The sequence below is a fragment of the Balaenoptera musculus genome, chromosome 20, assembly GCF_009873245.2.
Source record: "Balaenoptera musculus isolate JJ_BM4_2016_0621 chromosome 20, mBalMus1.pri.v3, whole genome shotgun sequence".
NCBI classification, from domain to species: Eukaryota; Metazoa; Chordata; class Mammalia; order Artiodactyla; family Balaenopteridae; genus Balaenoptera; species Balaenoptera musculus.
Window position 1 is genome coordinate 13,259,869 of NC_045804.1, and position 26,461 is coordinate 13,286,329.

The 26,461-nt window shown below is 52.3% G+C and overlaps 1 protein-coding gene across 12 annotated transcripts in view; it reads right to left on the reverse strand.

The window, feature by feature from the left end:
- Window positions 1-26,461, reverse strand: part of B3GNTL1 (UDP-GlcNAc:betaGal beta-1,3-N-acetylglucosaminyltransferase like 1) — a 112,367-nt gene that overhangs the window by 19,316 nt on the left and 66,590 nt on the right. For 11 of the 12 annotated variants that reach the window (XR_005017701.1, XR_005017700.1, XM_036835799.1 and 8 more), the window contains 2 exons: window positions 8,303-8,398; window positions 2,875-2,999 (listed from right to left, as the gene is read on the reverse strand). Coding sequence is in view for 10 of the 12 variants with exons in the window: in XM_036835799.1 (XP_036691694.1) it covers window positions 2,875-2,999; window positions 8,303-8,398 (221 nt within the window). In the remaining 2 variants the exon portion in view is untranslated. The remainder of the gene's footprint in view (window positions 1-2,874; window positions 3,000-8,302; window positions 8,399-26,461) is intronic. The other variant, XM_036835806.1, reaches the window with a different exon arrangement.

Sequence of the window (26,461 nt, forward strand, 5' to 3'; positions counted from 1 at the left end):
AGCCCTCTTCCTTACATTTTTGATAGAATATATCAGTAAAGCCATCTGGCTTGGCTTTTCTTTATGAAAAGCTTTTAAATTACTAATCTAATTTTTAATTATTATTTATACCTATTTTTTTTTTTTTGGCCGTGTGCAGGGCATGCAGGATATATTAGTTCCCCAGCCAGGGATTGAACCTAAACCCCCTGCAGTGGAAGCACAGAGTCCCAACCACTATACTGCCAGGGAATTCTCTATTATTTATACTTTAAATATCTATTGGATCTGTAATGATGTCCCCTCTTTAATTCCCAGTATATTGGTAACCTCTGTTTTCTTTTAAAAATAAATCTTGTTAGAGGTTTGTCAATTGATTTTATTTCAAGCCAATTCTTGGTTTTGCTGATTTTTTTTCTACTGACTGTCCATTTTCAATTTTACCTTCTTCATACCTTTCCTTCTATTTACTTTGAGTTTACTTTGCTGTTACTTTTGAAACCTTTAAAGGTGGAGACTTAGATAATTCTTTAGTTTCTTCTTTTATAATATAAGCTTTTAAAGCTATAAAAACTTACTATAAACTCTGCTTTAGCTAAATTCCACAAATTTTGACATACTGTTTTGTCATCAAGTTAAATTTTTTCCCTAATATCCTCTGTGATTTTTTCCCTTGGTTGCTTAATTTCCAAATATTTTGTATATTCAAGATGTCTTAGGACTTCCCTGGTGGTGCAGTGATTAAGAATCTGCCTGCCAATGCAGGGGACACAGGTTTGAGCCCTGGTCTGGGAAGATTCCCCATGCCATGAAGCAACTAAGCCCATGTGCCACAACTACTGAGCCTGCGCTCTAGAGCCCACAAGCCGCAACTACTAAAGCCTATGCACCTAGAGCCTGTGCTCCACAACAAGAGAAGCCACCGCAACGAGAAGCCTGTGCACCGCAACAAAGAGTAGCTCCCGCTTGCCGCAAAACTAGAGAAGGCCGGCACACAGCCACAAAGACCCAACGCAGCCAAAAAAAAGAAAAAAAGATGCCTTAATGATTTCTAATTTATAAAACATAACCAGTATGATTTCAATCATTTGAAATTTATTCAGATTTGTTTATTGGTCCAAAGTAATGTCTATCTTGTACTTTAAAAGAATGCGTATTCTGCAGTTGACTATAGTGTTCCTTAAATGTCTCCTGTCATGTTGGTTAATAGTGTTGTTCACATCTTCTGATCCTCACAGACTTCCCCACCCCCAGCTTCTATCAATTACTGAGGTAGGAGTATTAAAATCTCCAACTCCAGTCTCAGTTTTTGCCTCATGTATTTTGAAACTCTGTGATTAGGGATATATACACATTTAGGATTGTTATGTCCCCCTAGAAAATGACCTTTACCCCATGTGTGCAAATCACACTTGCATTGAGTCAAGTTCATGACAACAAACTCCCAATGATGCTCCACTAAATCTACTGTAAGAGAATTCAGACTTAACAAAAGAGAAATCAAGCTATTTTGCTTAAAGCTGGAAAACAAAGAAGCTAAGTTTTAGTGTTGAATAGCACATGTGCAAAAGTTCAAGGATCTCCCAAGTCAATATGGATGCTGGGGGCTTCCCTGGTGGTGCAGTGGTTAGGAATCCGCCTGCCAATGCAGGGAACACGGGTTCGACCCCTGGTCCGGGAAGATCCCACATGCCACGGAGCAACTAAGTCCGTGCACTACAACTACTGAGCCTGCGCTGTACAGCCTGCGAGCCACAACTACTGAGCCCGTGTGCCACAACTACTGAAGCCTGCACGCCTAGAGCCCGTGCTCTGCAACAAAAGAAGCCACCACAATGAGAAGCCCGCACACTGCAATGAAGAGTAGCCCCCGCTCACCGCAACTACAGAAAGCCCGCGTGCAGCAACGAAGATGCAAGGCAGCCAAAAATAAATAAATAAATAAATAAACTATATGGATGCTGCAATCTGGGACACCCCCCCCCACTGACGACACATGCCCAAATCAGCATCACACCCACTGTGACAGTGCACGTCACACCCACTGTGACAGTGGACAGGAGACCTCCCAGGACAGAAACTGAGAAGCCACACCTTCCAACGAGTTTCACACCCTCCAGGGGAAGAACAGAGTCTCTTCTATTTCCAGAAACACAAATGCATGTCCCTGCATCATGCTCTTTACAATCAAAAGATCCCCTGATCGTAGACCTGTTTCAGGGCCCCATTCCTCCCTGTCCCCAAGAGAGCAGCATTACGGTAGCACCAAGGGGGATACGTACTTGTTGTTTGAAATGTAACACCCACACACGTGCACAAACGTGCACACACAGGCACACATGCGCACACACACACAGTTCAAACTAAAGAAAGAAAAACACACCCTCCCTTGCCTTCACCCTGCCTGTACTTTCGGCACCATCCCTGCCCCGTCCCTGGTAGTGGGCCTCTAGCCTTGGGGCCTGGGGGACGTGTGGGCCATGAGAGGGAGGGGGCTAGTGCCCTTGTGATGCCCCACAGAGGGAGCGGCCCAACCTCGGTCCCAGTAGCCCTCCCCTGGTGGGCGGAGAAGGAAGAGGGTGCCCCCAGCCCGCCTGTCATCACGTTAGTGGGGGGCTGGGCTCACTCTGAGAATCCCGTCAACTCAAAGCAAGTGAGAACAAAACCCCGAGAGAACAACTACACGTGATTCCTACCTCACTTCAAAAAAGTGAGAACAGACATTTGGCCTTGATCCCGGGGAAATGCTGGTCCGTGGACCTAGGACAACGTCCCTCCCGGGAGGCCGCATGCCCCGTGCCGGCCACGCTCCCAGGTTTCCTGCCTTGTGACCTGACTGGGTCACCTGTGTCTGCCCCACTGACCCCACGCGGTCTGGACCCGGGACCTGCGTACTCGAGGACGGAGTGTGTGGCCGCGCCGGGGTGGTAGCGGTAGAGGAGGAGGCTCTGGTCCACGCGGACAAGCCCGCCGCCCTTCCTCAGGTGTTCATGGAAGAACAGCAAGTCCTCGGGGACACCCTGCGGGATGAAAGAAATGTGTCTCCACTCACGACAGAGCCTCATTCCGGTGACGGGAGACGCAGATCCGCCCGGCGCCCCAGCCACTTGAGCCTGGCCTGACCCGTGAGGCCTCAGTGGGAAAACAACACGTCCAGCTCCCCTACCTTGTGGCCGGCACTGGGCAAGCGTGACCACAAGAGGCGTCTTCAGGACAAGAAGGTGCCCGAGGGGTGGACCCAAGCCCCAGTGTCACCCCCACTCACAGCCTCCAACTTGACCCCTGGCCCGCGCTGCTGGCCCGCTGACCCGCCCCCTCCCTGTTGATGGCATGCTGCTCCGAGGGTCTGCAGTGTCCCACTGGGTGTTCCCGTCCTGTGAGAACCCAGGCCTCCTGCCCCCTCCTGGAGAAGCGCAGACCAGGGCTGGCCGTTGGGGTCACAGCCACGCTGCTGGCCAGTCTGGGGGATCTCAGTCCTGGTGGGGACACCAAGTTGGCTGCCCTCACTTTCTTAAATTCAAGGTGAAAACCAAGTGAGCAGGGGGTCTGGACAGGAGGTCACCCAGGGTGTGTCTGGTGAGCAGAGCCCGGCAACGGCTGGGGACACTGCCAGGACCCCTGCTCCGGGCAGAGGCTGGTTTCCTGACAGCCCAGAGGCCGCTGCTCTCCGGCCCCAGCCTGTCCTCCTCCGCCGGCTCTCCACCCCGAGCTCGGTTTCACTGAGGCAATGCCAGCACCACGGCCGGGCCCACTGCTTCCAGTAAAGCCACGGCTGCCCCCCAGCTCGTCCACCCCGAGAGGAAGGCGGCACAGCTGGCCTCTGAGGTCTCGACGTCCTGATGGAGCCTGGTGGCCGTCATCCTTGGGGGAGATGGGACCCCTGGCCCCTCTTGGCCAGCCTCTTGGCCCGAGCGTACCCCCTGACTGGGCCCTATGCACCTGGCCTCTGGGGTCTGTGATAAACTGACGCTCTTTGTCTGTGGCCGCCCCGGCGCGAGTTCCGCTGCCTCCTGGCTCGGGCCTGAGCGCCATCCCCGGAAGCAGCCCACTCAGCTCTCACTCCTGAGCTGCCACACTGGGCGCCAGCCTGCCCGCCTCTGTCCCTGAACAAAGTCACCACTGCCCAGGGAATCGCCGCCCGGGGTCCCTGACACACCGCAAGGCCGTCAGGGCAACGCGATGGAAGCCAGCCGAATAGGAAATCGGCGCATTCTCGTTAGTGACGCGGAAACATGCGAACCACTTCACTTGCAGCGTCGGGCGGTTGAGTCAATCAGTGACTCGATGGACCACTGTGTGGTGACTGTAGTGTTTTCACAAAGGCCACAAGGACATGAAAAGATTTATAACAAAATGTTAAGTTAAAAATCAAGTTTCAAAATTGTGTTTGCAGCTTGGCTAAAAGCTGTCCACAGTAAAAGGAAGACAAAAGGACCCCACACAAAAGTTCAGAGCAGATGTGTGGTGATGGGGTCACGGGTCATTTGCGTAGTTTTTCCTTTTTCTAATTTTCTGCATTTTCAGAGGCACCTTTCAAGAGCACGTTGTGACTCTGCGCTTTATAGATTTAGGAAGGAGAGAAAATGTCCTCTCTTCTCATGACCAAGAGGACCTCAACCGCAGAGTTCCCTTATTTCTGGCAAAGAGACAAGTGAGAATTTAGCCAGAGGTGGCGGCTGGGGCGTGGAGGGCACCCCCAGCCCCGATTCACAGAGCCTGGGCACCGCCGACCGGCCGCAAACAGCGACAGAGGCCGCGATGGGGTGCAGAGGTGACGTCGAGGAAGACAGGGTGCTGGGCCCCGGTCCCCCGTGGAGATGGGGGCCTGGGCAGACTGGGGGGTGTCACCCCGAGCCCTGGGGCCTCTGGGGTGTGAGAACGCGGTTGGATGGTTAGGCGCCCTCAGAGATGCGGTGAAAGGGGATTAGGACCCTGTGGGACAAAAGGAAACAAAGAAGGAGAGACACACCCTCCTCCCCTCCCTGCCCTCAACACCCGCTGCACTTCCCTGGGGTGACAGAGGGGGCGACCCTGAGGTAGGAATCCCATGAACCGCGGCTATACAAAGCCCGTGTGAGAAGAAACAGAAAACGAACACTTCCGTGGACAGCAATTCACCCCAAATAACAACAACAACAAAAACCATGAAGGAGAAAAAACCCTGTGAATAACCCTCCAAGTGAAATCACACGTCCTCCACAAGGCTTGAGAATGAGGAGACCCGTCTTGAATCAGAAATTCAATAACTAACAAAGCTGGACCCCTGCAAAAAGGAGGACAGACATGAGAAGGGGAGGAGGAGGAGGATTAGCCTGGGCTGGGGAGGCCAGGGTGGCGTGACTGCACGTGGGCTTCTCTGGGGGGTGAAACTGTTGTGTAACATCAGATGGTGGTGATGGTTGTGCATCCCTGTGAATTTGCTAAAATTCACCGAACTGCACATTTTAGTAGGTGAATCGTATGTATGTGAATTATATCCCAATAAACCTTTTAAATAGAAGAGGGTTGACTGAACTCAAAAAAGAAATAGAAGAAAAAGACAAAATTATATGAGAAACGAAGACTAAATTAGAAAGTCCTCCAGGGAAAACAGATCTGAATAAAAATTTAATAAGGGACACTGAAGAAATGTAGGAAAATAAACAAGAAAATGAAAATTAAATAACAAAATAAGTAACGAGGGTTAAGAGAAAGTTGTTGAAATGGAAGACAGTCAAAGAAAATCTAGCCAATGTATAATGAGTTTTTGAAACAGAAAATCACAACAATGGCAGACAGCTGAAACTTAAAACTATAACCCAAACAAGAGATAAAAGCAGACCTGGTTCCACACATCGGAACCAGGTCCCCATTAAGACCAATCCCAGTGAAACCATGAGTCTTTTAACAAGGGAGGAATTCTCAGAGCCACCAGGAAAAGGTCAAGCACCTTACAAAGCCGAGCGAATCGAAGGAGCGTCAGGCAAAGCAAGGCAACAGGGAGCTGTGTTGTCAAGACATGCAAGGGAAGGTGTGACTCAGGGTTTTCTGTCCAGCCCATACCTCCTTCACATGTCCAGAACCACAGTCTGAATGTGCAGGAACTCAAGGAACGCGGAGGCCCGGACAGCCTGACATGTGAGGCTGAGTCCAGGGACACAGACGGGCGGCTGGGGACTCAGCACGCGGGGTTGCCTTCTGACGAGAGTGGAAATCACACAACAAAATAGGAGAAAGGAAAGAGGGAACAGGGTGATCTACTGGCTGCTGTTCAGGCAACAGGTGGGAGTCAGAATACTTCCAAAAACCGAAAAAAAAAAGCCAACCAGGAAAGGTTTAAGCAGAGCACTTGGGACCAAGGGCATTTAAAGAGAGATAAATACAGAGATGACAAAATACAAACCTTCTTTGATACCAAGAGAGGTTTTTAATGCACAAGAGAAGGTGCCGACTTCTGGCTCTGGGTGGCTTAGTGGCCAACCTCTACGGCATCTGTGAGCTCCATGCCCAGAGTGGGAAGCCCCGGGGCAGGGAGATAAAACCCACAAAACAGGGGTGGAAGCCCCAGCCTCCCTGCTCTGACGTCCTCAGGATAGACTCTGGGACGAGCACAAGTGGGAGCGAGAGGAAATCCCAGAATGCTGAGACCCAGCGTGGGAGAAAATGCCCACAAGCAAGTATCTGACCAAGCACACCAACGACTCAACAGTAAGAAGACACCCCACTGAAAACTGGGCAAAAGATTTGGACGCTTCATAAAATAACATACAAGTAGCCAATCGGCGCATGAAAAATTGCTCAACGTCATAAGTCATCTCAGAAATGCAAATTAAAATACAACAAGAAACTACAGAATTGCACTCAGAATGGCTAAAATGCAAAGGAGCCTGGGGTACACCCTCTGGAGAGGGCTAAAATGCAAAGGAGCCTGGGGTACACCCTCTGGAGAGGGGGAGACAGCTCATAACTCCCACAGCGACTCTGAGCCTGGGGATCTTTCCAACAGATGCAAAAGCACTTCTGCCAAGTGTCTGCTGTGCTGGGTGGCAGCTCTTCTGAGCAATCACGACCCCCCTCCAGGCCGTTCCCCCTCCAGGACTTTCTCACCCAGGCCAGACCGGCCCTCAGAAGAGCCCTGTTCTGAACCAACAAACACCATTTTTGTCACTTTCCTTTTTGTTTAAGGGCCTGAAACGGTTGCCTCCTGGGGACATCCAGACCCCTCAGCTGGATGCTGAGGGCGCCAGATGGCGCCCTCCTCCAAATCTCCAACTCCCCTCCCCCACCTTGCCTCTGCGAGTGCATTTTCCCAATTTAAAGCCTGTGCACCTTGCAGGTTCCAGCTCATGGCCGCCGTGTCCACGACCGCTCAGCCACCCTCACCCCCGAGTCTCGCCACCCTCCTGCTCTGCGTCCTTTAGCACCTCGACTGTCCCGGCTGCTTCGGTTCCCTGCCCGTCTCTCCATGGGCAAGAACTGCAGCCTCTTGGACCTGGAGAATCAGCTGAGGACCAGTCCCCAAACCTCAGTCCAGCCCTCAGGGCACTATGCTCCCCTCGAGCCCCTGGTCTGTAAACGTGAGACCAGCACTGCTCCTGGAGGGCACGTCTGGGCGGCCATGAGGGACCGTCCGGCCAGGGTCCAGGGCAGGGGGCAGTGGGGGAGCCAGCCTCTCCCTCCAAAATGAGACTGTGTGCGTGACGGGCAGGGGGGCGGGCAGAGGAATGCCGGGTAGGGCCAGGGAGGGGGTTGGCTCCAAGCCAAGGCTCCACATGGCCCCTGTGCAGTCAGTGAAGGTCCCCCCGAAGCGGAGAGGAGAGTCAGAGCAGGCAGGACCGTGGCCAAGGTCCTGGGGCAGACGGTGAGCCTGGGCCTGAGTTATCCCCACCTTCCGGCCTGACGGGCCTTAACATGCCTGGCCCACCCCTTCCACCACGAGTACCAGAACTCGCGATCTCAAAGCCAATTTAAGGGGGGGGGGGTAAGGGAAAATAAACTAACCCTAAGATTTACCTTCTGGTCGGTGTCGGAGCGCTCACTCTTAAGACTGTCGGGGTGGGAGGGGAGCAGGTCAGCGTCGCGTCCCCATTTCTGGGCCGGAGCCCGGAGACCAGCGTGCCGGGCGGGTGTGAGCCAGGAGCGGACGCCCAGTGCCCACAGCCTTCACACAGAAATCCCCTGCTTCCCGCACAACACAGGCCGAGCGGTGCCCTGGCCGCGCCCTGGGAGGCTCAGCACGCGCGGCTCGGGAAGCAGGAAGTGCTGCGAAGGCCCTCATGGGGGGACGGCGGCCCGGCCCAGCCCGGCCCAGCCCATAGGAGGAATCCACGGGGCCCGCACTTACCCGCCCGCCCTCGTCAAATGGGCCCACGTGGGAGAACCAGGCTCGGGAGCAGAACCAGGTGGGCATGATCACGGTGGGGCCATTGGAGGTGAACACCTGGAAGCAATCAGTGTGGACACAGTTAACAGAGAAGAACGGCTCACCACACAGCCCACAGGTTATTTCCCACAAAGTCGCTCAGAAAGTGACAAGCAAACGTGCACAGCCCTTCCCTGTCGGGACAAAGGTTCAAGGGGCTTTAGAGCCAGGTCAGTGGTGTCCAGCTCCCAAGGCTGACACATGGGCTCAAGCTCCCCGACCAGGTCCCGTTCTGCGGCTGACGCTCACCACCCAGGTTCTCGGGGGGCGTGCTCTAATCACTGGTTGAGCGAGCCGACGAAAACAAGCATCTAAAATGAAGAGGGGTGACAAGGCATTGCACGTCCACCACGTGGGGCTCTGTTCACCACGTCCAGCACGATTGGTGGACAGCTGGGCTTGGGGGCTCTGCAGTCTTACTTTATTTCTACCATGTTATAAAATCTGCACTTGCACCATTGACTCTGTGAGAACCTGGTGGACGTTCGGTCCGTCCTGGACCCGAATCACTGACAGTGAGAGGCTGTGAGCGCGTTGCAGGGACAGGGAGCCAGAGGCCGGAAGCTGAGCTGGAACAGAGCAGGATGGACAGACCCACATCCCTCTGTGCCTGGGATGTTTCTTCCGTATTTGGACGTGGCTTGTGCACGTCCAGCAGCAAACGGTCACTCAGGACAGGTCGCCCCTCGCATGCAGCCCACACCCGCCAAGCTCGCTCAGCCCTGAGCAAGCATCTCTTCAGCACTTTTGCTTCAAGATGATTCCACCACCAGCTCACTCAGCGCCCCAAGTGGCTTCTGCGTCTGAGCCACAGGTGTGACCTGAGCCGGAGTTTTGCTGTGAGCGGTGCAACCTCGATCACACAGGTCACTGGGCTTTTTTGAAGCCGGGGAACATTAATGAGGGTGAGGTCCAAACATTTATCACCATTTTACACAAAACAAAGCCGGGTTGTAGTGGTTACACAAATATGTACACATGTGCTAAAACTCACAAAACTGTACACCAAAAAGGAAAAGAGTTCGTTTTACTTTAATTTTTCTTAAACATTTTTTATTTAAATGGTTTTTCCAGGCTTAATGATGCCTTGGAGGGGACATCTGTGTAAAAAAAATCAGAGGCACACACATTCCTAACCACATAGATACATATAGACACACGCACAGACACACACAGAGACACATGGACACACAGACACACACACACAGAGCAGCCGGCCACCTCTCCAGGCCGTCACACTGTCCAACGTGAAGACTGACCAGAGGAGACAGGGCTGCCAAGGGGATACCAGCTTTGCAGCTGCCTCTGTGCGCTGGGGCCTCCAGAGCAGTGAGCCCCGAAGGGCCCCCCAGAAGTCCCCGCCTCTCGACTTCTCTGCTCGCTCTGGAGCCTCACCGACCACAAATGTGGGGAAACACATTTGTGGAATTTTCTCTCTGGCAATACAGGGAAGAAACGAGGCTGGAGTGGTGACGAGGACGTTGGTGATTGATGTGGGTGCTGCTCGAAGGCACAATGGGGTCCCTCACACCCCTCCGCGAGGTTAGGAAGTGGAGCAGCTACTTACGTGCGGGTTCCGAGTTTTCAATGTGGTTTCCAGCAAGACAGAACTTGTGAGGGTCTTAACAACCCTCCTAGAAGTTTGCCAGTCATCAGTTCTAGTCACCGTTTAAACTGAATTACGTGCACGTGAACGAATCCCATGTTTTAACCTGGTGTGTGAAGTGTAGCGTGTAGGGGGCCCAGCGGGCAGTGAGTCCCTCGGCCGCCCTCTGTACACAGGTGCTGCTGTCTGTCCCCTCGAGGCTGCCACTGGGTCCCCCTTCCTCATCCTGCGGCAGAGCAGGGGGCCCAGGTCCTGTCCAGACTGGCCACCGACTAGCTGGCCGGGGGACGCCGTGGGGCCCTCGGGAGAAAGTGGCCTAGGCTTAATGAGCGTATCCCGCCTCTAAAATCCCAGAGACCCATTACAAGAAATCTTGACCAAAACTGTCTTAGAAGAAAACCAACCTTTCTTCCACGAATGGCCCGTTTGGGTCGCTCACTGCACTCACATCACGTGTCCAAGTGGCCAGGGCAGACCTCCTGTCCCCCACATGTGAAACATGGCCAGGCCCCAGCGTCGGGCAGGTCAGCAGGACTCCAGGACCAGTTCCCTGGCATGGTCACGATTCTGCCTCCACTGCCCCACAGGCTCAGGCCAGTCCAGGCAGCCCACCGAGGGGCCGAGAGTGGCTCCTGGCTTCTCTGGGATTTGCCCTGCCGGCAGCCACTACCCCTGGCCCGGGCCACGGAGGTTCTGCCAACAACAACTAGAGACCAGAACACAGGGCTCTCTCCCTTGACACTCGGGGGGCATGAAGGATCTGGGCACCAGACTCCCTTTCCTCCCCTCGGCTGCACTGCCCGCGCTGACGTCTGGGTCAGGGTCCGAGGCAGGGAGGGAGAAGGACGGCAGCCCCCAGGAGGGAAGGGGTCCCCAGGGAGCTCCAAACACCCTGCATCTCTTGGCTCCAGGCTCCGGGCACAGAGCCTTCAACCCCGACAAGCCCCTTGCACACGCACACACACAGACACACACACCCCACTCCCACTGCCCTGGGCAGGCGGCCCCGAGGGCTAGCCCACCACCTGTGAGAGGGACGTGTGGGAATTGATGACCCCGGGTACTTAAGTCGGCTCACTTCCACTCTGATCAGGGGCACAGGGCAGGGGATGCCCACACCCTCCTCAGCCCAGCACACGAGCTCCCACACCCAGTGGCGCTGCAGCCTCAGAGGGCGGGGGCGGCTCGGGCAAAGCCCCCGGAGGAGGTCTGAGGTCCCCACGCGGGGCTGGCTACAGCCAGCCCCACCCCCACCCACGCCTGCGAGCACGGGCACCACGTCTGGCCGCGTTGGCTTTGTCATGTGACCACCGTGTGCTCCTACCACCCACTGATTCTAACGACCGACACACACTCTCAGCCCCCAGGCCTCCGAGCAGAATGTTTGGTTAATACACACGGGCTCGGCTCACCTGTGAGGCTTCATTCTGCCGGCGCTGCTGAGATGGACACCGCGGATGGTGGCTCACGCCACAGCTCAGGGTCTGGTCTGGTGGGGCCTCTTCCTAGCCTGCAGGCGGCCTTCTTCCCATGTCCCCACGCGGCAGCGAGAGCTCCAGCGTCTGTGCTACTCAGCTCTTCACGGGGCCCCACCCTCACGGCCTCAGCTGACCCTAGTGACTCTCAAAGGCCCCGCCTCCCAATCCCATCACATTGTGGGGTCAGGGCTTCGATACAGGAATGGGGGACACAGACACTCAGCGACCTCCAGCTTTGCTCCGCCCTGACCCCCAGCGTTAGGTGCTCCAGAGCCCTGCTCCACGGACCCTCCCACCCAGCAGCCCATCAGCACTGACCACTCATTCCTAATTGCCCCCAAGCTCCAGACCACAGACCTGGCTGCCCACTGACATCTCCTCTTGGCTGTGTAGAGGGCGACTCAAATGACTTTCTTACAGCTTTGTTGACTATGATTGACATGCAATACACGGTACATATTTAAAGTTTGATGAACGTGACCAGCGTACAAACCCCTGAACCAGCCCCCTCCCCGCTTCCTCGTGCCCCTGTCCGTCCCCCTTGGCGAGCTCCCTGTCTCCCTCCCCAGGCAATTGCTGATTTGCTTTTTTTTTTTTTTTTTTTTGGCCGAGTGGCTTGCAGGATCTTAGTTCCCCAACCAGGGATCGAACCCAGGCCCTTGGCAGTGAGAGTGCGCAGTCCTAACCGCTGGACCACCAGGAAATTCCCTGATTTGCTTTCTATCACCAATAAGTTAGCTTGCATTTTCCAGAATTTCACATAAACAGAGTCGCGCGGTAGTGCTCTCTTCTGGTTTCTCACACTCAGTACCACCTGTTCGCTCAAAACTACAGCTGTTTTTCCATTTGCCTATTAGTGGATGCAGGCTGCTCCCAGTTTGTGCTGTGGGCGTCTGTGTGTAAGTCTCTGGGTGGAGAGGCTTCCAGTTCTCTCAGGTAGACACCCAGGAGGGGGTGGCTGGATGATAAGGCAGTTGTATGGTGAGCTTTAAAAAAAAATTGCTAAATTGTTCTCCATAGTGGTTGGAGCATTTGCATTCCCACCAGCAGTGTGTGAGATCCCATTGCTCCACTTCCTCACAAACACTTGGGATGGCCAGCCTTTACACTCTAGACGTGCTAATAGGTGTGCTGTGGTATCTCATTGTGGACTTAACATTTTTCTAATGGTTAATGATGCTGAACTAATTTACCATCCAAATACCTTATTTGATGAAGCATCTATTCAAATCATTGGCCCATTTTTTATTGGGATGTTTGTTTTCTTATCACTGAGTCTTGAGAGTCCTACAGAGGTCTGGGCACAAGTCCTTTATCAGATATTATTTGTAAATATTTTCTCCCATTCCCCTGGCCTGTCTTTTCATTTTCTTAACAATGTCTTTCGGGACTTCCCTGGTGGCACAGTGGTTAAGAATCCGCCTGCCAACACAGGGGACATAGGTTCAAGCCCTGCTCCGGGAAGATCCCACATGCCATGGAGCAACTAAGCCCATGCGCCACAACTACTGAGCGTGCGCTCTAGAGCCCACGAGCCACAACTACTGAGCCCGCATGCCACAACTACTGAAGCCTGTGCACCTAGAGCCCGTGCTCCGCAACAAGAGAAGCCACCGCAATGAGAAGCCCACGCACTGCAACAAAGAGTAGGCCCTGCTCTCCACAACTAGAGAAAGCTTGCGTGCAGCAGCGAAGACCCAGTGCAGCCAAAAATAAATAATTAATTAAAAAACAAAACAAAACAAAAAAATGTCTTTCAAAGAAGTTTGTAGGGCTTCCCTGGTGGCGCAGTGGTTGAGAATCTGCCTGCCAATGCAGGGGACGCGGGTTCGAGCCCTGGTCTGGGAAGATCCCACATGCCGCGGAGCAACTAGGCCTGTGAGCCACAATTACTGAGCCTGCGCGTCTGGAGCCTGTGCTCTGCAACAAGAGAGGCCGCGATAGTGAGAGGCCCGCGCACCGCGATGAAGAGTGGCCCCCACTTGCCACAACTAGAGAAAGCCCTCGCACAGAAACGAAGACCCAACACAGCCATAAATAAATAAATAAATAAAAATTAAAAAAAAACAACAACTGTGCTTTAAAAAAAAAAAAAAAAAAAGAAGTTTGTAATTTTTTTTTGATAGGTAAGAAGTGAATTTAGAGAGAAACACACTCCACAGACAGAGTGTGGGCCACCTCAGAAGGTGAGAAAGGCACCAGGGTGTGGGGTTGTCAGTTTTTATAGGGGTGGGTAATTTCCTAGGCTAATGAGTGGGAGGAGTATTCCAGCTTTTTTCGGAAGGGGCAGGGATTTCCAGGAATTGGGCCACTGCCCACTTTTTGATCCTTATGGTCAGTCTTGGAACTGTCATGGCCCCTGTGGGTGTGTCATTTAGCTGGCTGATGTGTTACAGTGAGTGTATACTGAGGTTCAAGGTCTAGTGGAAGTCAACTTCTTGGCCATCTTGGACCCATTTGGTTCTAATCAGTTTATGTCATGTCCTTGGGCTATGTCATTATTTCAAAGGTTGTGTCCTGCCCCCTTCTCTCCTGTTTCATTCCCCACTCAGAGATTTTACTCCCATATTCTTTATGGAAAGCAGAAGGGTGATGGTAAGAAGTTTGTAATGTTGATGAAGTCCAATTTATCCATTTTTTTCTCTTACGAATTGTGATTTTGGTATCTTATCTGAGAACTTTTTTGCCTAACCCAAGGTTGCAAAGATATTATTCTGTTTTCTTCTAGAAGTTTTATAGTTTTAAGTTCTACATTTAGTTCTAGGATCCATTTTGAGTTAACTTTCATGTATGGTGTGAGGTTTTAAGGTTCAATTTTATCGCATAAAGGTATCCAAGTTTTTCATCTGTTCAGAGATCATGCTCTTTCTCCACTGAACTGCATTTGCACTTTTATAAAAAAATCGGTTGTCTGTGTCCACACGGGTCAGTTCTGGACTCTAGTCTGCTTCTTTGATCTATTTGTCTATCTTTACGCCAACACATATTGTCTGGATTAGCCCTGAAGTCAGGCAGTGCTGGTCCTCTAGCTTTGTTCTTTTTCAGATGAACTTTGGCTATTCTAAAGCCTTTGTATGTCCAACAAATTTTAGAATGAGTTTGTCAATTTCTATTTAAAAAAAACCCTGCTGTGATATCGACTGGGACCATGATGAACATAGAGATCAGCCTGGGAGGATGGACATCTCAACACTGAGTCCTCTAACCCATGAGCACCGTGTATCTCCCATTCACTTAGGTCTTATTTCATTTCTTGCAGTAATTGTACTAGTTTTCTGTGGTTGCTGTCACAAACTACCACAAACTCAGTGACTTAAAACAATAGTAGTTTATTTTCGTACAGTCTGGAGGGCATAAGTTCTAAATGAGTCTCGCAGTGTGAAACTGGGGTGTCAGCAGGGCCTCCTCCATTCAGAGGCAGGGGGACCATCGTTCCTCGCCTGGTCCAGCTTCTGGAGGCTGCCAGCATCCCTCGCCCTCCCTGGTTCACAGTCCCTCTCCTGTCTTCACAGCCAGCAGCTTGGTGCCTCCTCGTCTTTCTGGGTCAAATCTCCTTTGCCCCCTCTTATAAGGACACTTAGGACGGCATTTAGGTCCCACCTGGATAACCCAGGACAATCTCCCTGTCTCAAAGTCCTCAATCACATCTGCAAAGACCCTTTTTCCATTTAAGGTAACATTTCCAGTGCGCCCACCCCCACCCCCGATGTTTGCAAATGTTTTTGGTGGTTACACCTGGGTGGGGTGGGGGGATGGGAGGAGTACGCCTGGTATCTAATTGGGAAGAGAAATGAAATTTTAACTGTGATGAAACACACTACATCCTCAAGACGCTACAATTAAAAAGACTGACAATACCAAGTGAAAACCGTACACACTGCAGGAGGGACGGTGAGACAGAACCACTTTGCAAAGCAGCTGAGCAGATGCTCAGACCCTCCGCACGACCAGCCACTCCGCTCCTGGGCACACGCCGCACAAAACTTGTCCACGAATGTTCCAAGCAGCTTTTTGCGCAACAGACAAAAACTGTTTGAACCCAAACGTTCATCAACAACGCGTGGCCGGACACTGAGGTGCAGCCGCAGTGGACGCGCCCCAGCAAGTAGATAAGCTGCTGATATGCACGCAACTCAGGTGAGCGTCAGGCAAGAGCAGCCACCACAATTGCATTTGCGTGGAATCCTAAAAATGTGAATTCTAGTCACTGGCGACAGAGATCAGGTCAGTGGTGCCTGTGGCTGAGGTGCAAAGACACAAACTTTAAAAATCTTTAACAAAATCTTTGCTGCCGCCAAGGAAGCTGCCAGCACGAGTGTCCCGAAGCCATCAGTGCAGTTCTGAGACGCGTGACTCCCAGCATCCCAGCATCTGGGTGCTTGGGGGGCGGCGCGGGGCGTCCTGGAGGGTCCGGGAAACCAGGCCTATCGCCGACAAATGCCACAGAAGGGCCCCTGAGGCCCTCTGAACCCAGCATTTTCTAGCAAATACAAAACATCAGTCCCAAGAAACGTGCTCCATAACTTCCCCTGACTGTCAGAAAAAAGCTGATTTCACACTGTTATTTGGAAACCATTACAAAGCAAAACTGAGCTTCCTGTTTTCAATGCTTACTTGCCAAAACTCCAGATGTGTTTTCTGGCGAGTGACTCTGCAGCTGCACACCTGATTTCCAGCTGTTTCCCCCGGTTGTGGGACTGACCAGAGAAAACAGACCCAGTCCCCAGGCACACAGGCGCATGAAATGAGGCTGTGAGTGTAAAATGCACATCAGATTTTGAAGACTTAGTATGAAAAAAAGAACGTAAAATATCTCGTTGATATTTTCACATTGATCACATGTTGAAAGGATAATAGTCTGTATATATTAGATTAAATAAAATATTATTATAATTAAATTCATCTGCTTTTTTTACCTTTATAGTGTTAACTATTAAAATTTTTTAAATTATATTTTGGCTTGCATTTGTGGCTCGTGTCATATTTCTTTTTTTTTTAATTCAAGTATAGTTGATCCACAATGTTGTGTCAATTTCTGCTGTATCACGTCATATTTCTAAGTATCTGTCCCCAAACAATTCAATCTGTTCTTTAGTGGTACAGACCCATGAAGCAGGAGGAAATGCACAGAAATGGCAAAGGCTAGTTCAGACAACAGGCGGCTCCGGCGAGAAGGAAGGGGTTTAGTCAGCGAAGAGCCAGGCCTTCACCAGAACTGGCTGAGGGTCAGGCCTTGGGTGGGTGTGGACTCCGTGAGCACAAGCCCTCCCTCCTGCGCTGCTTACTGCTTTGTCAGGACCGCCAATACTTGGAAATTAAAACAACGTACTTCTAAATTCCCATGGGTCGAAGAGAAAAAAACACAAGAAACTTAGAAAAGATTTTAGGCCAAAAAGAAAGGAACAACACATCAAAATCGTGGAATGCAGCCAGAACAATATTTAGAGAAAATTTTATAGTTTGAAATGCTTATATTAGAAAAGAAGGTCTCAAACCAATGATCTAAGCTTCCACCTTAAAAGAGGAAAAGAGCAAAGTAAACTCAAAGTAAACAGAAGAAAGGACATAATAGATACAAGAGCAGAAATCCATGAAATAGAAAATGAACAATCAAGAATAACCAAAAGCTTATTCTTCAAAAAAAACACCCAATAATATTGACAAATCTCTAACTTACATATGATCAAAATAAAAGATAAAAGACACAAATGATCAGTATGAGGAATGAAAGAACCTAAGTCACTGTAAAACCTACAGACATTAATAGCATAGTAAAGGAACAGCATTAAGTTTATGCCAATAAATTCAACGACCAGATAAAACAGACAAATTCTCAGCTGCTCCAGCCAAGCAGACCAGGTGCCAGATCTGGGGGAAAGGCACCACAGATACCCCCAGCCCTGGTCCCCAGCCCACCGCAAGCCCAAGAGACTCACCTGCCCACTTAATCCACAAACCGTGACCAATGACAAGTTGTTCTAAGCCGTAAGTTTGGAGTCGCTCGTTAAGCAGCAGTACATAAGTAGAACCAACGTAAGTGTGTGTTGGGTGGCCTAAGTGGTGGAAATACCACGACCAGAAGGTAAGAGAAGTTAGAAATGCCACAGGCAGCCCTGCCCTGTCCGGGGCTGGTGTGGAGGGAGGGGAGGAAGAGGGTCACCCCCAGAGCTGGGTAGTGGGGCAGAGCACTCAGGGCCGGAGTCCTCTGTAGCTGCCGTTGGGCACCCCCTACGTCCCCAGAAAGGACACGGGGCTGGAGGTGCCTAAGGCCCCACGAACCCCACATCCAGAACGAGGGCTCCCGTGAAGCAGCTGTCAGCCCAGCAGCAAAGGTTTGGGCCTGTTTCCTCCAGTTCTGTGGCTGAGCCATCATAGCAGCGGGACCTGGAGAGCCCTCCACGGGTCAGGCGTGTTGTTCGCAGGCTGCACGCTGGCCCCAAAGGGACAGTCCCCGAGGCCCAGAGCAGGCCTCCCCCGTCCTGCCAGCTCCGGCGCCCGCGTGCTCATCGGTCACTTTGCTGTGTTCTCCGTAGCGTCTCTCCCCACAAGGAGGGGCCTGTGCACCTTCTCATCTGACCTTCAGACTGAACCCAGGGGAACCTCCACGTCCTGGAAACGTTTTCCACTTTCAGTTCCAGCGTTGGGCTGATGGAAGGAATCATTCGAAGTTCCAGAGAGATTTGCCAGCAGCTCTTTCAGAAAAGGCACCAAGGCTTCCAGCATGTGAATATTCAACAGCTGTTGAGGACGCTGTCGGGAAGTGTTCTCACGTGTGGTTAGTTCAAGGAACCCAAGTGTCAGGCCTGCACAGACGCACACTTGGTAAAATAAATGTTTGTTACGAGACAGCACGCTGGCCTGCGATGGTCCACCATCCCGTAGGCCCTGGTAGGAAAGGCCCCAGAAGGGCACTCAGGGTGTCTGAATCACTGAACTTTCTGGAAGTATTGCACGACAGAGGATCACGGGCTCGGGCACCGTTTTACTCACAAGCCATCACACGAGAACTGGTTACACATGGCCCAGGGAAGCCGTGGGATTCATCAACCCTTCTCGCCCACGCTTATGCATCATCATTTTATTTCACTGAGTCGTTCCAGCACCAGGAACCAGGCCCCCCTGCTCTTTCTGAATCTATGGAGGAAATGGACGGAGGGTAGATTTAATGCTTTAGTATGATACTCTTCTCTGGAAGAAAAAGATGACTGCCAGGATTTGGAATCTTGCTCCCAAATGAACTGAATAATACACATTAATAATATTTCAGATAGACCTTAAAATCCCAAATCCTAATCAGAGAGAACAGGAAGAGAAGGCCCACGACCATTCCCAGATATGCAGTCAGTGTGTCCCCCGGGGACTAAAGCACTAAAAAGTAACTTACTAAGTGGGATTAAGCAAGAAAACACTACAGCCTACAACGGGCAGGCTACAGCATTGGGCACAATTTTTAAAATACTTTGGGGACTTCCCTGGTGGCACAGTGGTAAGACTCTCAATGCAGGGGGCCCGGGTTCAATCCCTGGTCAGGGAACTAGATGCCACACGCATGCTGCAACTAAGAGTTCACATGCCACAACTAAGGAGCCAGCGAGCCGCAACTAAGGAGCTGGAGAGCCACAATTAAAGAGCCCACGAGCCACAACTAAGGAGCCCGCCTGCCGCAACTAAGACCTGGTGCAACCAAATAAAGAAAGAAAAGAAGAAAAATAAAACAAAATAGAATACTTTGAGTAGAAAATCAATACTGGCTTGACATAAAAGTCAAGTCTGAGAACGAAATACAGAACACTCAGGCTCCCCCCTAAAATGAGAGAGAAACCAAGGGTTTACAGCAGGTTTAGAAGCAGCTTCACGTCCCGAGAACCGCACATGGTGCCGTGTCGACCACGACACCCCACGTGTCCTCACACCTCTCCACGCTCTGCAGCCTCTCGGCCTCATGATGTCCCCCCAAGGGGTGAGGGCTCTGCCAGCACCCACCTGGGGGCTGCATGTCATCCATCCTGCATGGATGGCACAGAGCACATGCGTGCCACCCACACAGGCGATGCAGGACGGGGACGCCCTGGCCAAGAGCTCCACGCGGGCAGTTCTGCCCACAGGACGCTGGGCTGCAGGGCCAGCGTTTTAGTTCACACGCATCCACACTCATCCCATGTGGATGGAGCCCGATTTACATTTGGTAAATGTAAAATCCTGGTTCCAGAAACATCTGCTGAGCCACTTATGACGTTGACGCAGCCGGTGGTGGAGGAAAGGTTTTGGCGGCTTGACTGGTTTTCACTGGCAGGTGAGGGTCTGGCCTGGCGACCTGCAGGCACACACCGCCCAGGCCAGCTGCTGACCTGCCCAGGTGGTGGGACCTGAGGGGGTGCTCACAGCTGGTTCCAGCTGCTGCAGAACAACCCCTTCATTTTGCTCCCAACTTGGGGGTGGATTTGGAACGGGCAGCACCCACGTGGCTCCCTCGCCTGCTGAGCGGCCAGTGTCGGCCCTGAGAACCACCTCTCGGATCTCCTGGGGCCTAGTGCTGCTGTCTAGGCCCAGCGGTCCAGCCCACGTCTGGGCCAGGAGGCGCCTCTGGCCTAGGGCCCATCCCTTCTTCGTGTCGGAAGCTCCAAGTCACCCCACGAGGCCGCTGGTGTGCCCAGCACCACCCGAACTCCTAGCTGTTTGCACATCCATGGCTGGGTGGGGCGTGTCTGTCTTGTTTTCCCCTCTGACCACGGTGCCCAGCAGTGTCCCACTCGCCACAGGGCTCAGCAAGTGTCCAGTGGGTGATCGGGTGAGCGCCAGGAGCGGGACCCACCCGAGGGAATCAGGCCTGTGCATGTGCTCTGCTCACACGCGTGCAGGTACACATGGCCGCGAGCGTCCACCGTGATGCGAAAGCAGTGGGTGGACACTCTGTGAGGGGCTGACTGCACCAAGAGAGCCCCGAGTGCACGGGCAGAGGTGGACGCAGTGTCCTGGGCAGGATGCACACACTCGTTTCAACTGGAGTCCCCAGGGAGGGGCAGCCCGGTGCCTCTCAGTTGTGCCTCGCCATCCCACCCTTGGCTCCACGGGCCCTTGGCCCCCAGAGACCACGTGACGAGGCCACGAGGAGTCAGAGGTCCCACAGACCTCTCCAGGTCAGACTCAGCTGTGGGATGCTAGAGGTCAGAGGTCAGAGCATCGCACACTGACCCACCCGCAGGGGTGGGAGGCCTGGGAGAGTCTCCGGGCCAGCCAGAGGGGCGGGGTCCGCAGGGGGACGTGGCCTGCACCAAGGCTGTGAAAAGGCCCTAAATCGGGGGAAGACGGGCAGCAGCTGAGTAAGAGGGCGGCAGCCAGGACCCCCAGGCGCCCGTTGCCCGTGTGTACGAGGGGAAGGAGGGGCCCGGCGAGGGGACGGCAGCACTGCCACACCTCCTGCCTCTCCCGGCTCTGCCTGTGGGGCCCCACTTGTGCCGGCCGGGCCCTCAGCGGGAGGATGCTGGGGGACGCGGGCCACGGGGCGGCAGCAGGCCTCCGCCGCCCTGCAGACCACGGCTGTCGCCACCCTACACCGGCACCACCAGGAGGTTCCGCGCTGCTCTGACGGCCGCCCCTCCTCAGCCTGACGGCTCACGTGTCGACCGCATTCTTGGGTGGACTTGACGTGGGCACAACCCAGCACCTGAAACAGCTCTTTAACTTGGCCGACACCAGGGATCCTGCGGCAGCAGTAGGCGCACTGAGCCCGGTGGACCCCGAATCCCAGCCTCCTCGTAACGGGTGCCAAGGGCGCTGCTCTCCCTGAAGGCGGCTCAGTGCTTAGCGCCCCCGTGGCCCAGCTGGCTGCCAGCCACCCAACACTGAGTCAATGATAACGATTAAAAGACAATGTCAGGAAAAGCCCTCCTGTCATTATTTGAGCAAATTATTAAACTAACTCCAGGGAAAAATTATCCTTTTCATTACACTAAGCTCAAGCTGCACACACCCTTGGGGAACTGCCCTCGGGGGGACAGGAGCCCCTCCTCTAGAAATGCCAGGGTTACACCATGTCCCTGGGGGCGGCAAAGCTGGCGAACCTCTGACGTGGGGGAACAGAAGTGCCATCCCTCCAGCTGGGTGTGTGGGTCATGGTGCAGCATTCCTGTGGAGCCGCCTGGGGCTGGCCTTGGGCCGGCTCCTTCCCTGCCCTGTCTGCTTCCCCCACCTCCTTCCGGTCTTGAGCTCTGCTTTGGGGAACCCAACCCAAGTCATCCCTGTGTGTTACAGGCAGGAGAGGACGGGCGGGGGCACAGGGGGCTTAGCAATGACCAGGAGCGGTGGAGGGAGGATAGAGAGACATGTCTGTTCCAGGGGTGCTGCTGGCAGAGGTGGGGCACCCACACCCTGGGCGCTGGGGCTGCAGAGGGTGGTGGGTGTCAAAGATGGTGACTTTGGCCTGGACATGGTGAGCTTGAGGGGGAGGTCACCCCCAGCAAGGACCTGGACAGTGGGCTCCACCCTGAGTCCTGGGCAATCTCCTTAACTTCCCCCGCTGTTTCCTCATAACAGTACTGACCTCAGGGAGGTCGGGGGCTGCACAGTCAATAGGCGTGAGGCATCTGGAAAAATCACGGGCTCACGCTGCTTGATGGGCATGACCCGGACCTCCCCAATCACAGGATCGAGGTGGGCAGTCCCATGGCCCCCATCTGCCCTCTCCGACGGTCCGCACCCACCCTCCGCTCACCTCCCACCATCCTCAGAACAAGAAGTGCCCAGGCTGGGGCCGCTGCCCCTGCCCACACCACCTCACCCCACGTCCAGGTTTCATCTGTCGGGTCAGCTGTGGCCCTCCTCCCAACCTTTAGGAGCAGTTGGGCTGCGTGGTTACAAACAGGCCACATCCCGCTGCCCTCTCTGTGGTCCTGGTGGTCCTGCCCCGCCACCTCCCGTCTGTCCTCCAACCACACTACACGCTTTTGGGAGAAGAGGAGGGAGAGGGTGATGGGCTGCATCAGGACTCCTCCTCTGGGACCCCTCCTCTGGGACCCCTCCTCTAGGACTTGTTGCATAAGGATCTTCTTGGCTCTGTGCTTTGATCTCCAAATTCCCTCTTCAACCTCCCTTTGGGGGAGGGGAGGTGGGTGGGGGGAGGAGGAAGGTTTTTTCTGAACGTGCAACAAAGCCGCCCTTGGAGCCAGCTTCGCAGGGCAGTCTCCCCCGCAGTGACATGAAGATTTCCTTAACCCCCAATTTACACAGAATCATTTCAGATTATACATAATTGCCGAGAGTGGAACACCTATAATTTTTCGGAGCTGCTCCTTCCCAGACATTTGTTAAAGCTTCATACTTTCTCGGTCTTATTGACTCCCCACCTCACCCCACCTCCCACCCCAATCCTATTTGAACAAGACAGAACAGTTTCCAAAGCATTTTGTAACGTTTTTCTCACTCTAAAAAGAACAAAGAGAGGGGCCTCCGTCCCCACCCGGCACTCCCAGGGCACCTCTCGGCCTTCACGCCTCTTGCTGAGCTTCGCTGGGGCTGCACACCCCGAGGGGCTCACTGTTTCTCAGGCTGCACTTGCCTCCCCTCACTCTCACCTCCTTCCCATGAACTGGCATCTCCTCCAATACACATCTCACCCTGAATGATCCTTAACCACATCTGGGGACATTTTGGCTCCAGTCACAGCTCCAACAGAAAGGGCCCCAGACCTCCTCACCCTGGCCTGGCTGTGCCCTTGGTCCTGCTGAAGGTCATCTGACTCAGAGCCCCAGCACCCTGTGCGGAGACAGTCACCGTGCCGGGGACTCAGACCCATTCGTGCTCCAGCAGGGGCAGCAGGAGGCCTCTCCAGCTCTCCGCTTCCTCTCTTCCTTCTCCGGTCAAGACTCAGAGAAATCAAATGCAATTCTTAAGCAAGAAGTTTTTATGATGAACTCCCCAGGACTGGAGGTTTTTAAAAAATCAATTAAATGTAGAATTAAACCAGAAAAGCCATATTAAAAAACCTTCCCTAATGAGAGAATGTCCAGAAGACACATTCATGATTGTTTTCTTTAAAATATTTACTCTAAATCATTAAACATTTTTTCTTTTAAAGAAATACATATTTGATTCAAGTAGTATAAAATATAATGAACGATCCCCCAGAAGTTAGTTATTGAAAAAAAGAAATACATGGGGTTTTGCACATCAGGGATAGGAGAAGGGAAGTGATCACTCTGGACCCCGCACACTTGGACTTGAATACACATTTTCCCAAAGAAGATATACAAATGGCCAATAAGCACACAAAAAGATGCTCAACATCACTAATCATTAGGGAAGTGCCAATCAAAACCATGAAATACCACCTCACACCTGTGAGAATGGCTACTATCAAAAATAAACAAACAAAACCAAAAGCAAAACTAGAAAACAGTAAGTATTGACAAGGATGTAGAGAAATTAGAATCCTCTTACATTGCTGGTAGGAATGTAAAACAGTGTAGCTGCCATTCCTCAAAACGTTAAACATAAAATGATCCTGCAATTCCATTCCTGGGTATATACCCCAAAGAATCAGAGGCAGGAACTCAAACAGACAATGTAGGGCAATATTCACAGCAGCACTAGCCACAATAGCCAAAAGGTGGAAATGACCCAGTGGCCATCAAAATGTGAAGGGACAAACAAAATGAGGTATAAACAGTACATACACATGATGGAATATTATTCAGCCACGAAGAGGAATGAAATTGTGACACACACCAGGCACTGCCACAACCCTGCATTATCTGAAAGGATAACGGGAACAAAAGAATAAAAACGGAACAAGAAAGAGCAAAGAAAGTACAAGTTCGGTGGTCACTTCTTTTGGCCCCTTCAGAACAATGCAATTATTTTCAAAATCCAAAGAGAAGTTGGCTCATCATGATGGTTTCTTTCAAGCTTTCCTTTGTTCCTGCTTCCAACAGTCACCCATGACTTAAGACACCAGCAGCCTCCTGCTGCCTATGGCTGAGGGGCTGCATCCTACCTTTGCCTTAATACTCACATGAACGCCCAGACACACCCGAGAATACAGGACGTTGGCTTCCACTGGATTGGGGCCGCCAGATGAACTACAGCAAACAAATTATGATGAGAATGTCCCCGTTTGCTTCAAGGGTCCCTGCCTGCGTGCTTCTCCAGACCAGACTACATCTGACTCCAACGAGCAGTTTACGTTCATCCATTTTTTTTTAAAATAAATTTTTATTTATTTTTTTGGCTGCATTGGGTCTTGCTGTGTGCAGGCTTTCTCTAGTTGTGGCGAGCGGGGGCTACTCTTTGTTGCGGTGTGCGGGCTTCTCATTGCGGTGGCTTCTCTTGTTGCAGAGCACAGGCTCTAGGTGCACGGGCTTCAGTAGTTGCAGCACATGGGCTCAGCAGTTGCAGAACATGGGCTCAGTAGTTGTAGCACATGGGCTTAGTGGCTCCACAGCATGTGAGATCTTCCTGGACCAGGGATCGAAGCCATGTCCCCTGCATTGGCAGGAGGATTCTTAACCACTGAGCCACCAGGGAAGTCCCTATGCTCATTCTTTACCTCCAGTAAATTGCACATGGGAAATGGCCACTCAACACACAGCTGACACCTAAGACAGCTTCCTTCTTAGCGAGGAGGCCAGGATAAGAATGAATCACAGATTCATGGGACCGGGACTTTCGCCAGCACATTCTAGCAGGTACCACGGTGGGCCTGGCTCCCTCCAGCACCTTCGTACGTCCCGGTGGGGGCTGGCTTGCTCCAGGTTATCCCCTTTAATCAGTTAAATGACTCAGACATGAGCTGTGATCTTTCTTTTCCCCAGGACTGTCCTTTCCACGACTGAAGTTCAATTGTATCAGCTACAGTTACTGTAGCATCAGAACCAGAGGCCGGATGGCATTTATCTGCTTCCTGCTCACCTCACATGGGCTGGGCCAGCCACATGAACAATTTAAGCTAAAGCACATGAAGAAAGAGAAACACGTCTGCTGAGTAAACTCTTGTGTTTCTTTAAACGGTGTGTGTGTGGCAAGTTGAGGGGTGGGAGGAACTTATACACTTTTTAAATTTCAAAGAAAAGGGTTTTCTTAGGAAATATTTCCATCTACCTCTGCCATACAACTTGCATGCAAGTCACAGATCACTGCACAGGTGTTCAGTGATTCCAAATGCCAGTGACCAGACAGCAGGCCTCCAGGAGAGACCCTGTGTGGGGCTGGGACTGCATCTGACCCTCCCTCCCTCTCGTCCTCAAGGTAAGGCCCCTGAGGACCTGTTGGACACACACACCCTGGCCCACCTGAGCTGCTGACCCCGGCTATGATCTGCGTGAGAGGCTCTGAGGATGAGAAGAAACAGAACTAAACCCTGATCTAATCTGCTGCATCTTCTTTCTTGTGAAAGAGAGAGAGAGAGAGCCACGCAAAAACGGCACATGTCTAAGACGTTCAAGATGAATGCAAGAGATAAATGCCAAGGTGGTGAAAATAAGCAAATGGGAAGAGCAAACGCCTTCAGGCCCAGCAATGCCCTTCGCCGCCAGCCCTCAATCTCCCCGCAAGGAAAACGGTGTGGATAATACCATCTCCCTGAGAGCTTTCTGGGAAAGACAGAATGATCCCATAGTGACCGCAGACCACTTCCTGGCCCAGAGAACACACCTACTAAGGACATTACAGTCTGGTGCTGGCAAATTAGCCGCACCACTGCCTCACTTGGAGTCGGCAAACTTTTTCTGTAAAGGTCCAGATGCTAACATTTTAGGGTCTGTGTCACAGGTACTCAGCTCTGCTACTGCAGTGCAAAAGCAGCCCCAGACAACACGACGTTAACAAATGGGCATGGCTGTGTGCCAATAAAACTTTATTTACAAAAACAGGCAGCAGAAGAGATTTGGCCCTCCAGCCAGTCTGCCAACCCCTGGTTTAAGTGGTAAGCAGTGGAGCATTGACTTTAATTTAAACAAAAATTGCTTCTTTGATTACTTAAACCTGGAATAGGCTAGTATCTCC